The sequence below is a fragment of the Ahaetulla prasina genome, chromosome 2, assembly GCF_028640845.1.
Source record: "Ahaetulla prasina isolate Xishuangbanna chromosome 2, ASM2864084v1, whole genome shotgun sequence".
Classification (NCBI taxonomy): domain Eukaryota; kingdom Metazoa; phylum Chordata; class Lepidosauria; order Squamata; family Colubridae; genus Ahaetulla; species Ahaetulla prasina.
This window is the reverse complement of record NC_080540.1, coordinates 81,164,014-81,177,643: the sequence shown is the minus strand read 5'-3', so window position 1 is coordinate 81,177,643 and position 13,630 is coordinate 81,164,014. Positions and strand designations below refer to the sequence as shown.

Sequence of the window (13,630 nt, the reverse complement as noted above, 5' to 3'; positions counted from 1 at the left end):
ATTTACATAAAAATATGTGTTCCCCTAATTTTTTCTAAAATCTGTTGAATGCTGAAGCTCACCATTTATTATCCTACTTAATTATGCACTGTTTGCTAAATTCTGGATCAGTTGAAAAACAGCAGGGGCATTTATTTCTTAATTTTACATTTTATTAGATTAGGACTCCTTTTCATATTATGCTACTGCTTTAATACACAAGCTAATATCAGGAACAAATCAAGGGCCTCTTGTTTGAAACCCCATTAGTTGTATCTCAATAGCACAGACGACGACGACCTCAAATTCAGCCTAAAAATAAACCCCAACTTCGATGGAACAGCACTTTAAAAGTAGTTGCCTATATTATTCTGCACGCCCAGAGACAAGAAAGCACACGTAGCATCAGGCTAAGGTTTACGAAATACACTCTTAGAATTGGTCTCCACGTTTTCCAGAGTCTTCCATAGTCTTGTTGCCCTCTAATCCAGAGAGAAGCAGAATAACAGAGTTGGAAGGGACTTCGTTGGTAGGTCATCTAGTCCAACTCCCCACCCCATCCCCGGCTAAGCAGGAGACCCTGCCTACACAATTTCTGACAGACGGCAGACCAGAAACGCGACCCTCCATCTGCTGATTCAGCAGCGACTCCAGCCACAAAGAATGGGACCAATAAAGGAGAATATTTGTAGCTCAGGACATGCGGGGCGCTTGGTGCTCTCTGAGCTGGTTTGTTTTCTTGCAGACGTTTCATTACCCGAACTAGGTAACATCATCAGTGACGCGTAATGAAACGTCTGCAAGAAAACAAGGCAACTCAGAGAGCACCAAGCGCCCCATACAGAATGGGGTTCTTCTTGCCGGACTGCACCTCGCACTCCTTCTTGCCGGAAACGACTACAGAGGTCGCAAAAGCGAACCCGCGCTATTAGCGCCAACTAAGGTTAGCGCCTGCAATCGGCAGGGTTCCCGACGCGCTCCTCTGCGCCCGACGGCCCTAGACCGGACTTCCGCTTCACCTTCCCTCCGTTTGTGCTTCCGCCGGTCGCACATCCGTTTTCGTCGCGAGAATTTTTTTTGCCTTGTTTTGCTTGTCGGCGCGGGCTGCTGTTGCTAAGCAACGGTAACGTTTCCCTCATTGGATACGTCTGTGCGCTCACGCGCGGAAGGTCGAGCGAGCGGAGTAGTTTGAAAACATGGAGACCGGAAGTAGCAGGAAGGTAAGGCCGCACCGGGCCGGTGGGGTCCCGGGCTCGGTTGGTGAACGTCGGTCGAGTGACTCTTTTCTCCTCACCCTCTCAGAGGCAGCACGAGCCAGAATCGGAAGCGTCGGGCCTGTCTGGAGAAGAAGAAGAAGACGATGACGAAGAAGAAAGAGTGAAAGGAGAGGTCGAGGAGGAGGAAGATGACGACGCAGACGAAGGCTATCAGCCTTATGTGCCCCTCAAGCAGCGCAAACAGGAGCTGGTAACGTGGGGCAGGTTGTCGTGGGGCGGTGGGAGCCCTTAACGGACACCGCTTGTTGTTGTCTCCTCACTGCGCAGCTGCGGGGCCTGTGACCCGATCCTATGCAGCCTTATTGAGGATTTTCTAGAGTCTTCTAGTTAAGGGTCGGTGCACTTTTTCTGCTTCCCCTTTTCTATTGGTTGCTCTGTTGGTCCCAATCTTTGGTTCTCCGCAGCTAGTTGTATGTTTTAGGGACCAAAGAAGAGGAACCCTAGGTCACTGGTTCCCCACTGGAGTCTGTGGCAGATGGGTGAGACGCAGAAATACGTTGAGTGGTATATCAGAAAAGTCACTGGCACTTTAGTTAAGCTTTTAACATAAAATGTAAATATACTTTAAAAACGTCCATGAACATACACATCTTCTTTTGAGAAAAGTAGCCTTTGTGTATCTATCATAGTGGGTCCCAGTATGTTTGGTAAAGTGAGAGTTAATAGAATCATTTTGCATAATGGTTTCAAAACTTTTGTCATGTAGTGCTTTGCTTATCCTGAAAGGGCATATAGCTGATCTTGATTTAGATACAAAAGATTGAAAATCCTTGCCCTAAATAATCCCTATAAATTGTTGTGCTGTAAGACAATAAATGAGAGCCACTTTGATGTAGTGGCTAAGGCATTAGGCTAGAAACCAGGACATTTTGTGAGTTCCAGTCCTGCCTTAGGCACAGAGTCATCTGGATGATCTTGGCCCTAATCACTCCATCTAAGTTACCTCATTGCCTCAGGAAGAATGGCAAACCACTTCTGATAAGGGCCATGGTGGCGCAGGCTGTAAGATAGCCTGTTATTAAAACACAGCTGCCTGCAATTGCTGCAGGCTCAAGTCCCACCAGGCCCAAGGTTGACTCAGGCTTCCATCCTTTATAAGGTAGGAAAAATGAGGACCCAGATTGTTGGGGGGGCAATAAGTTGACTTTGTAAATATACAAATAGAATGAGACTATTGCCTTACACACTGTAAGCCGCCCTGAGTCTTCGGAGAAGGGCGAGATATAAATGTAAATAAGTAAAAAAAGTAATAAGTAAGCTAACCTTGAAAAAAAACCCTGCAAGGACTTTTCCAGGTGCTCTTTGAGAATCAGATACAATTGAATGAAAAGGGAGCCAGGAAATGCAGGTAAATGCAATTGTGCTACGATACTGTAGATCTAAAACAGGGGTGTCAAACTTGTGGCCCGCAGGCCAGATGCGTCACGCACAGGCCAAGTCCACCCCAGCTCTGTGAACGGGAAAAACATAGCGAAACTTCTTGTGATGGCGATGTGACGCCACAAGTTTGACACCCATGATCTAAAAGGTGCTTCTTTTTGTCATTTTTATAAGATCTGTAATAGCTACTGGCATTATTAAAATATTATTCTTAAATGCGGCTCACTTAACACTAACTTTTTTGTTTTGTGCTCAGTAATTAAAACAAATATGGGAAGCCTGTAGCTCAGTGATGGCTAACCTATGCAGGACTGGCATAAATAGTTGATTTTAAATTGGGGTTTTAGTAATATTTTAAATTTTTAAATCTTTTAAATTACCAGCCGTTTAGTAATAGTTTATTTTAATTTCTTTTAATTGTATATATTTTGTATTTTATTCCGGCTGTACACCGCCCTGAGTCCTTCGGGAGAAGGGTGGTATAAAAATTTAATAAAATAAAAATAAATAAAATAAATAACCTTTTCTGGACTGAGTGCCCAAAGCACGAGCGCACACATGTGAATGCACGTAAGCGCTCGAAGCTCCAAAATGCAATGCAGGTGCAGCCCCTGTGCGTGTACCCCACCCCCCATGCATGTGCGCAAGCCCCCTTGTACACGCCCCACGCATGCGCGGCAGAGACTCAAAGGCCAGCCTGGTGGGACGCACATGCGCATGTGCGGCAGCACTGAACTGGGGCAACAGCTCACATGCCCACAGAGAGAGTGCTGCGTGCCATCTCTGGCTGTAGCTCATCAGATGTTGAATTCCAAAACACCCCACCTTAAGTTGTGCTTAATGATTGATGATTGAGAGTTGTTGCTCAGCAATATTTGGAGCAAGTCCCGTATGACTGGCTCAGCGTAATGCTTTTTAGTTAGTAAAGAGCATACTGGGTGATATAAAGAACAGTAATTAATGGATAATATACTTCCAAGTACTAAGATCCAAGTATTATATACAGAACTGCAATTTAATTAGACTTTTGAATGAACCTGCTTTGTAAGGCAGCAATATTTCTGTGGACAGGATAATAGCACAAGATATTAGTGTCACCCTGCTTTGAGAGGTTCCACTAAATACAGCTATGGCAATACATACCAAGGCTTGAATTAATTGCAGCATAATGATAAACATTTTTGTAATTTTTTTGAATATAATTTCAGTGCTACTATTATCCCATGTAGGCAATGTAACAAAAGCCCTGATAGTTCCAAGGAAATACTAATGTAGTATTGTGGTCTGCTTAAGTATTAGCGACCACCTGGAATCACAGTCAGGTGGCATTATTTAGATGTCATTAAATCATGAGCACTGTAAGATCCTATTCATGTTCTCTACCACTGATGGTTAGATATAATTCTGCCTCTGATTATCATAGCACTAATGTAGTTATGAAATTCTCATTGTAAAATGTATGTTTCGTTTTCACCAAGAGTGGAACTTCTCAAGATGTATACATAGAACATAGAATAACAGGGTGGGGCGGGAGCTTGGAAGTCTTCTATTCCGATTCCCTGCTTCAGCAGGAGACCCTATACTATTTCAGATATATAGTTTGTCCAACCTCTTGAAAACTTTCAGTGAAAGAGTACCCACAACTTTTGGAGGCAAGTCATTTTTACTGTCAGGAAATTTTTCCTTAATTCTAGCTTGGATGTCTTTAATAATCTTTCACTTGTTACTTCTGGTCCTGCCCTCAGATGGTTTGGAGAATAGATAGATCTTCTCTGTAATAGCCCCTTAAATATTGGAAGACTATCATGTTTCCCCTAGTCCATCTCTTCATTAGACTAGACATATTGCCGTAGTTCCCACAACTGTATATCATATGGTTATTTTCATTTTCTCTTCTGTGGACATTCAGATTTATTTTGGGGAAATACTTCAACTATGTTAACCAGTTCTATAAAACACATCTCTCAAAAGCTATGCTATAAGAACCTTGGTATAATTTTTGCACTTTGTGAAAATTTGAATATAGTACTCTAAAATGATTTATATGAGTTTAGATTCTCATTCCCCTTGATTCCTACTCACTCTTTTAATATCTGAAAGTACTTTTCATATTGTTGTGAAAAATAAAAATAAAATCTGATTATTTAAAATTAGTCTAGAAATAGACAGAATTGAATAGGTTAGATACATATTGATGAGGTGAGTTTCACTGAGATACAGTTGAGAATACAAATCTCAGAGGGTTCCAACAAATACAAGATCTGTGTCTGCAAAGGCACTAGTAGTTAAAGCCTTCCTCTAATGGAATTCTCAGCTCATAACTTTATGCTTCTAGTTGCAAAAGTTGCTGCAGATTCGTCGCAAAGGAGTGCTGGAGGAGGAACAAAGAGACAGTGGCAGTGAGTATCATGGTGATGAAGATGACATTCCCCTGGGCCCTCAGTCTAACATCAGCCTTTTGGATCAGCACCAGCATCTCAAAGAGAAGGCAGAAGGTAACAATCAACATACAAGATTTGATTTATTACTAGAGAGAAGATTTTGGGCTAACTATCTAATATATTATTCTTCCCAGCACGTAAGGAATCCGCTAAAGAGAAACAGCTTAAAGAAGAAGAAAAGATCCTGGAAAGTGTGGCAGAAGGGCGAGGTAAAGTGCTATTTTTTTTTCCAAATAGCTTTGGTACTTGGGAAAATGGTGTTGATGTTACAGAAGATGGTAAAATTGGGATAGCTGGGAAATAACAGTTAATTTTGAACATGTAGACAATAAAACATGCATTATGTTTCATGTCTAGAAGAAGCATGTTAAAGCTCAGATGTTTGGATGGGCCATTCTGGAATGCTTGTGGCCAGCCAAACCGTAACCCATAACATTTTAGTTATTCCAAGTTTTGGCTGAGACAGACCTAGAGAGGTCTTTCAGGAGAATAGGACAGGGCTGATGCACCTTGTCTAGATGGCCAGTGGGTCTCCTCACTTGATCTTTCTTACCTTCCTTTCCTGTGCCTCCACTGCTATGCGTACCCAAATTTTCTGTGCCTTTGATTCCCTTATTTCAGTTTAGCTTCTACTATGTACTGTAACTTCTGTTGACTTTTTTTTTTTACCTCACTCTGGAACATATATGTTCCAGATTCATGCCAAAATTGCAGAACAATCCATTCATGGAAGGTTTTCTATGTCTGTACCATAAATCCCGAGTTCTTCCCAGGAACTTTAACCTTCTGTTGCTATTGCATAGGATAAAGCCATGTTCAAATAGGTTGCTTTTATTTTTTCATGGCTGCTGACTGCTATCTTTTTCTTGTGTAGCTCTGATGTCTGTGAAGGAAATGGCAAAGGGCATCACATATGATGATCCAATTAAAACCAGGTAAATGTACTCTGATTGTACAAGATCTGTTTCAAAATATGACAAACATTTCTCTATAACATTTATTTGTGTTAAAATGCATAAAAAGGTGTGCCTCTATCTTGATGTTCTACCTTGAAATAATTAATTTTTGCATGTGACTTTGTCTACTTATATAAATAGATGGGTATTAAAAGTTGCAATCACATATAAGATTGTAACCACGGCGTTCATGGGTTGGATATAAAATAGGTGGTTGATCTCTCAGTCAAATCTTCTGTCCAATTGTTTACAAAGAAATGTCTGAAAGTTGTAGCATGTTGGCTTGTTAGGAGAACAAACACTGTTTAGTAATTTCTGCTTAAAACATCATGACAGAAATTTTCAAATGAAACAATTAGCATGATCAGAAATAATAATCATAATAAATAAGGTTTTTCTCTGTTTCTAAACCAGCTGGAAGGCTCCCCGGTATATCCTATCTATGTCAGAAGCAAGGCATGACCGTGTCCGTAAAAAATACCATATCCTTGTGGAAGGGGAAGGCATTCCACCTCCTCTTAAAAGTTTCAAAGAGATGAAGTTCCCAGCTGGTAAGTATCCATGCTATTGGTTTCAAATTTGATTTGGGTGTTCAGATTGTGAGGCATATATATTTGCTTTACTTGGAAAAACAAATAAATTAGCAGTTCTATCATGTGGTAAAGCCCTCAAACATGTACAATCTTTGGATCAAGACACAGTTACCTAGTTTGCAAAATGTTCCAGACCTACTTTTATGTTGCTCCAAATAAATTATATTTCCCTTATATAAAACTTTCCCTAGCAGTCAATATATTTGAACTAAGGTGTTTATTTTATTCAAATAAAAAAAAATTCAATCACAAGGTACTTCCTTCCACAGCTAATGTACCATATGCATTTCCACACGAGAGAATGGAACAGGAGCCATTACTCCATCAGTGCATAAACGTGGCAGCTCTCATCTCTTTGTCTATAGTCCAGAGAAGAGGGGATGAGATTCTTGCAGAGCCTACAGAATGAAGGGCAGACAGAGTGTTGAAAAGAGTTCTTAAAGCAGGTTCTTTGGAGGTTAGAGTATTGATAAATACCTCTATTGTATCAAGAGTTTGGTAATTGATCTCACATATCATTTAAAAATCTACCTTCAAATGTTAGGAATTCTGTGGCACCCCTACTTCCTTGCAGCACCCATCACTTCCCACTTAAAGATCAGCACGGTCCTGGGGTTATCCTGCGGTACCAGGATTGCTAAGCATATAGTCATGTGACATCATGCTTTTTGACCTCAACAGTGGAATTTCTGGTTCCTGTTGTCATCGTAACTTGAGGATTTACTCAATGGCACCAGGGATGACTGCTCATCAAGGGTTGTAGCTCAGGCATTAACAAGTTGGCTGCCAGTTGAGGGAAAATGTGACTTTATTTATTTATTTATTTATTTAATTAAACTTTTATACCGCCCTTCTCCTAAAGGACTCAGGGCGGTGTACAGCCTTCATTTAAAACAATTAATATACACACTAAAATAACAATTAAAAAGCTTATTCAATAAAAGGCCGAAATTAAAACCGTCCAATTGACCATATAAAATACCCAATAAAATTACAATTGAAAAATTTAAAATTTAAAATTTAGAGTTTAAAAATCAGGCCAGTCCCGCTTGGATAAATAAATAAGTTTTCAGTTCCCGGCGAAAGGTCCGAAGGTCAGGCAATTGGCGAAACCGGGGAAGTTCGCTCCAGAGTAGGTGCTCCCACAGAGAAGACCTTCCCTGGGGCCGCCAGCCGACACTGCTTGGCGGACGGCACTGAGAAGACCCTCTGTGAGAGCGCACGGGTCGGTGGGAGGCATGTGAACAGCAGGCGGTCCCGTAAGTACCCGGGCCCTAAGCCATGGAGCGCTTTGAAGGTGGTAACTAAAACCTGAAGCGCACCCGAAGACCACAGGTAGCCAGTGCAGACTGTGCAGGAGTGGTGTTACCCGGGAGCAACGTGGTGCTCCTCAATCACCCGCAGCTGCATTCTGGACTAACTGAAGTCTCCGAGTGCACTTCAGGGTAGCCCCATGTAGAGAGCATTGCAATAATCCAGTCGAGAAGTGACGAGAGCATGAGTGACCATGCATAAGGCATCCCGTCAAGAAAGGGGTGCAACTGGCGGACCAGGCAGACCTGGTAAAAAGCTCTCCTGGAGACGGCCGTCAAGTGATCTTCAAACGACAGCCGTCCATCCAGGAGAACGCCCAAGTTGCGCACCCTTTCCGTTGGGGCCAATGACTCGCCCCCAACAGTCAGCCATGGTTGCAGCTGACTGTACCAGGATGCCGGCATCCACAGCCACTCCGTCTTGGATGGATTGAGTCTGAGTCTGTTTCTCCCCATCCAGACCCGTACGGCCTCCAAACAACGGGGCAGCACTTGACAGCTTCTCTGGGGTGGCCTGGGGTGGAAAAGTACAGCTGGGTATCATCAGCGACAGATGATAACTCACCCCAAAGCCACTGATGACCTCGCCTAACGGTTTCATGTAGATGTTGAACAGGAGAGGCGAGAGAATCGACCCCGCGGCACCCACAAGTGAGGCGCCCGCGCCGATCTCTGCCCCTGTCAACACCGTCTGCGACCAGTCGGAGAGGTAGGAGGAGAACCACCGATAAACGGTGCCTCCCACTCCCAACCCCTCCAACTGGCGCAGCAGGATACCATGGTCGATGGTATCAAAAGCCGATGAGAGATCCAACAGGACCAGGGCAGAGGAGCAACCTCATCCCTGGCCCTCCAGAGGTCATCCACCAACGCGACCAAAGCTGTCTCCGTATATACCCGGGCCGGAAGCCGACTGGAACGGGTCTAGATAGACAGCTTCCTCCAGGTACTGAGGAACTGCCATGCCACCACACTCTCTACAACCTTCGCCACAAAGCGAAGGTTGGAGACTGGACGATAATTACCCAAAATAGCTGGGTCCAGGAAGGCTTCTTGAGGAGGGTCTCACCACCGCCTCTTTCAAGGCGGCGGAAAGATCCTCCATCAAAGAAGCATTTATAATACCCCGGAGCCAGCCTCGTGTCACCTCCTGAGTGGCCAGCACCAGCCAGGAGGGGCACGGGTCCAGTAAACATGTAGTGGCATGCAGCCTCCCCAGCAACCTGTCCACGTCCTCGAGAGCCACAGAATCAAACTCATCCCAAACAACATCAACAAGACGCGCCTCAGTCATCTCATCCGGATCATCGCAATCTTGGTCCAAGCTATCCCGAAGCTGAGCGATTTTATCGTATAGATAACCGCTAAATTCTGGCACGTCCCTTTAAGGGGTCATCCCGTCCCTCCTGGTGAAGGAGGGAACGGGTCCCCGAAACAGGGCGGCCGGGCGGTTATCTGCCGATGCAATGAGGGAGGAAGCGTAGGAACGCCTCGCCACCCTCAGTGCCACTAGGTAGGTCTTTGAGAAAGACCTAACTAGTGTCCGATCAGCTTCGGAACGGCTGGACCTCCAGACACTCTCTAGGCGTCTTCTCCGGTGTTTCATCTCTCAGTTCCTCAGAGAACCAAGGAGCTAATTGAGATCTGCGCCGGGTCAGAGGCCGCAAAGGCACGACATGGTCCAAAGCCCCAGCCGCAGCCCGTTCCCAGGCTGCCACTAGTTCTTCGGTCGTGCTGTGGGCAAGATCCTCAGGAAACGGCCCAAGCTCCGTCTGGAACCTCTCAGGGTCCATCAGGCGCCTGGGACATTAAAGCCCTTCAAGGGCAAGAAGTTGTTTGGTGAGTTCACTGACATGGTGCTGGTGGAGATTAAAAATATAAAGTATCTACTTTCAAGTAAATAGGAAAAAAAGCAGATGCCATCAGAGATACACCATTAGGTGGTTGGTTTTTTTTGTTTTTTTTTTCATTTTGGAAGTGGTTAACCAAAGCAGTGGTTGGGGTCAGCAGGATCTACAAGGCAGACATTTTAATGATATCAAAGGATTCTAGCCCTAACTGAAAAGAACATAAAACTGATGTCAGAGAACAACACGTGGGCAAATGCCTATCTCATTTTTGGACAACATTTGACACTTGGATCAAGTGGAGACATGCTCTGGAACTCAGATCAATAGATTTTTACTATCACCAACATCCAGGAAATCAGTATTACATCAAAGGATGTTGGTCTGTCTAGCTCATCTGCTGAAATTCAAATAATTGAGCAGGTGCATAAGCACGAGCGATTTACTGTACTGGCCTGTTCTTGGTATTGTTCATGATCCCAAAGAAGATAGTTTTAGACGACTTTTTAAATTTGAACTAATTGAACACTCTATATTCAAAATTAAGGCATTTGACAAAAGGTTTCCTGGCTGCCATAAACCTCTCTAATGCATACCTTTACATCTCCGTTAGAGTGAATCACCACATATTTCTCAGGATTGCTTCAATTCAGACCCCTTCCACTTGACCCTGCTTCAGCCCCTGTAATCTTTGAAAAGTTAATCATGGCCCTGATCAGAAATGTGAGGATCAAGAGATTCATATCTATGCTTATTAGGATGATTTACTATTCAGAGTGTCCTCTCACAGGGCAAAGAGGAACACAGTTTAGACCATCTTATGTTGTATAAATTTGAGTTTATGGTGACTTGGGAAAAGTTCTCTAGCATTCTAAATGGTTTTGGTATTGGGGGCCAGTGTCTTTCAAGAGTATGATGAATTCATGCTGCAATTTGGGAAATACTAATATTCAGGAAGCACTTTCTTGTGGCCTTTGCAAGGATATAAGGAATTGTGATTATGACTCGGAACTCAGTTCCTTGGATGCAATCATATGCAAGACTACCCACCACAATGGTTTCTATTTGTGTTTCAGAAACATATTATTTTAAATACAAGTTTAATTCTGTAGATTACAATCGCAGCACAGGTAGTCCTCGATTTACAACCACAATTGAGCCCAAAATTTCTGTTGCTAAGTGAGACAGTTGTTTTACCCCTTTGTACATCCTTTCTTGCCACAGTTGTTAAGTGACTCACTGCAGTTGTTAAGTTAGTAACACGGTTGTTAAGTAAATCTGGCTTCCCCATTGACTTTGTCAGAAAGTTACAGAAAGGTGATCACATTTATTTTATTTATTTATTTATTTATTAAACTTATATACCGCAACCATCTCCCATAGGACTCAGGGCGGTTCACAGGCATATTAAAACAACATAAAACAATATAATAAATAAACTTTTAAAACCCAGATTAAAACTAAATATTATCAAGGCCTGATCACTAAAACAATAAGAACCAATAAAACCCCCATTAAAATTTGTTTAAAACATTTTTGTTCTTAGGCTAGTCCCGACCCCAGGACACTGCTAGGCATGACCCCAGGACACTGCAACCATCATAAATATGAGTCAGTTGCCAAGTGTCTGAATTTATCACGTGATCATGGAGATGCTGCAGCAGTCATAAGTGTGGAAAATGGTCATAAGTCACTTTTTTTCAGTACCGTTGTAACTTCAAATGATCACAAAATGAATTATTATAAGTCGAGGACTATCTGCGGTCACCTCCTCTTGGTGGTGATTAGCATTGACAATTTATCAAGAGGGATGTCCTTGGAGAACCCTAGAAGGACCAAATCGTCATGGGTTCCATCCTGTTGGGTTTGGGAGATCAGTCATTCATCTCATGGCCTGATCCAGGGAAGAGTCATGCCTTCCCAGCAAGCTGAGGCAGGGGGCCTAGTGTTGGAAGACTGAGAGAAAGGAACCATATGTTAATTTCAACAGACAATATCTACAGAAAAGCATACCCCACCAGTCAAGTGGAGGGAGCTGGCTGAAGATAAAGGTTTCTCACTTGTTTCTGTGTTGTGGTCCGCCAGCAGCCTGGGGAGCTGGCAATGGAGTCTGACAGCGATGAGGCTGAGGAAGAACATGGGCCAGTCCTGGAGGCTGGGAAAGGCCCGGATGAGGGCTCTGTGTCGGAGGCTGAGGTGGGGCCAGGGCCATCGGAGAGTGATGTGCAACTCCAGAGCCTCCAGGGGCTCACAGTAGTGAGGCAGAGGAAACGGAGGAGCCTGCTCCTAATGCAAGAGCAGCTAAAGCAAAGAGAACGACTCAGGAGTAGGGCCAAGAGATGATTGGCCCTTCCCATAAGGCTTAAAAGACCAGCAACGGAGTTTTGGGCTCTTTGCTGGAAAACGTTGATAGCTTTGTCTTGTTGCATTTGTTTCGTATCGGCATCTTCTGCACTTTTGCCAAGAAAGGCATTTGGCAGTTTGCCTAATTGGACCAAAGTTGGTGATAGGATTGAGGAATTGTGTTGGGAGGAATTTGCTTTAATTTAGTTGGACTACGCTGAGAATGAGTTAATTCTCAGCTGTTCTAATAAAGTTTGTTTATTTTACACTGACTGAGTTTCCTACTACCTACTTGGGCCTGGATCACAACATTCTGTGGATAGAAAGACATCATACTTTCCTTTCAGTGGAAAATATATAATAAAGTGGATGTTGGATGTGTCTGCAGATAGATTATATAAAATCCCAGGCAAAAGTAGAGCAGACATTGTACCCGGAAATATTTTAGACAATTGTGGATTAGTGGAGAGTCTCTTTGGTTGGCCTCTGCAACAAAAAAGAACATGAAGGTGACCATGGTTTTCTCTAATTTTCACAATGTCAGAGTGGAAGGGACCAAAGCTTTGATGTCTCCTTGCCTTTAGGGCTTATTACATGCATTCTCACCTGCCTCAATATTATTGAAGGGGACATGCAAATTAAGAATGATAGGTGCAAGTGGTAGAATGATTGTTCCCTTTTGGGTCAGGCAATTTTGGTTCTAGATTCACATCAAAATAAGCATCAAGAATTATGAAATCTTCCAATGTGGCTAAATCTTCTGAGCTAGGAACCTGTTGTATATCCAGATCTAGATGGCTTCTTTTCTGTGCCTGGAATTTAAAAAGGAGTAGCACTTAAAAACTCTTCCCAAGAAAGCAGTAAACACCCTCTTTAACAGGCAGGTACCAAGCACAATTCATATATACGACTTGGGAAGCTTTTTTTTTTTAATTATTATTATTATTATTTTTAAAAAATTTTTAACATTACAAAAAAAAAAAAAAGAAAATACATTTTTCCACCCTTGTGCTATACATAAAAAAAAAGGAAGATTTGGGTCTTCGGATATATCCTCATGATTGCCAAAATCCACATTCTCGAGGTACAGGTACCGAGGTGTCCAATGTTCCAAGCGCATAGTCCACGAATGGTTTCCAAGTCTTCCAGAAAATACCTTCTTTATACACACCACTTCTAATTTTAATATCACATGTCATTTTATCATTTAAGGCTAATTTCCACATTTCAGAATTCCACTCTTCTATTCTAAAAATCACATCTAATTTCCAATATCTAGCTATTATAATTCTACCTATTATAATCATAATTCTGATCAATTCTTTTTCATATTTTGTTAATTCTATTTCCTTAATTACCAACAATAATATAGTTTCCACTCTCAATATTATTACTTTCCCCATCATTTCAAATATCATTTTTTCCAATTGTTGCCAAAACTTTTTAACCTTATCACATTTATACCACATATGTTCATAAGTCCCCAGTTCCATCTCACATC

The 13,630-nt window shown here is 42.6% G+C and overlaps 1 protein-coding gene across 1 annotated transcript in view; it reads left to right on the top strand.

Moving 5' to 3' along the window:
• Window positions 1-1,042: 1,042 nt before the first annotated feature.
• DDX41 (DEAD-box helicase 41) overlaps window positions 1,043-13,630 on the top strand; it is a 31,111-nt gene continuing 18,523 nt past the window's right edge. Inside the window, exons 1-6 of the mRNA XM_058169406.1 lie at window positions 1,043-1,199; window positions 1,282-1,446; window positions 4,972-5,131; window positions 5,212-5,286; window positions 5,952-6,012; window positions 6,448-6,584. Of these exons, the coding sequence (XP_058025389.1) occupies window positions 1,176-1,199; window positions 1,282-1,446; window positions 4,972-5,131; window positions 5,212-5,286; window positions 5,952-6,012; window positions 6,448-6,584 (622 nt within the window). The 5' untranslated portion in view covers window positions 1,043-1,175. The remainder of the gene's footprint in view (window positions 1,200-1,281; window positions 1,447-4,971; window positions 5,132-5,211; window positions 5,287-5,951; window positions 6,013-6,447; window positions 6,585-13,630) is intronic.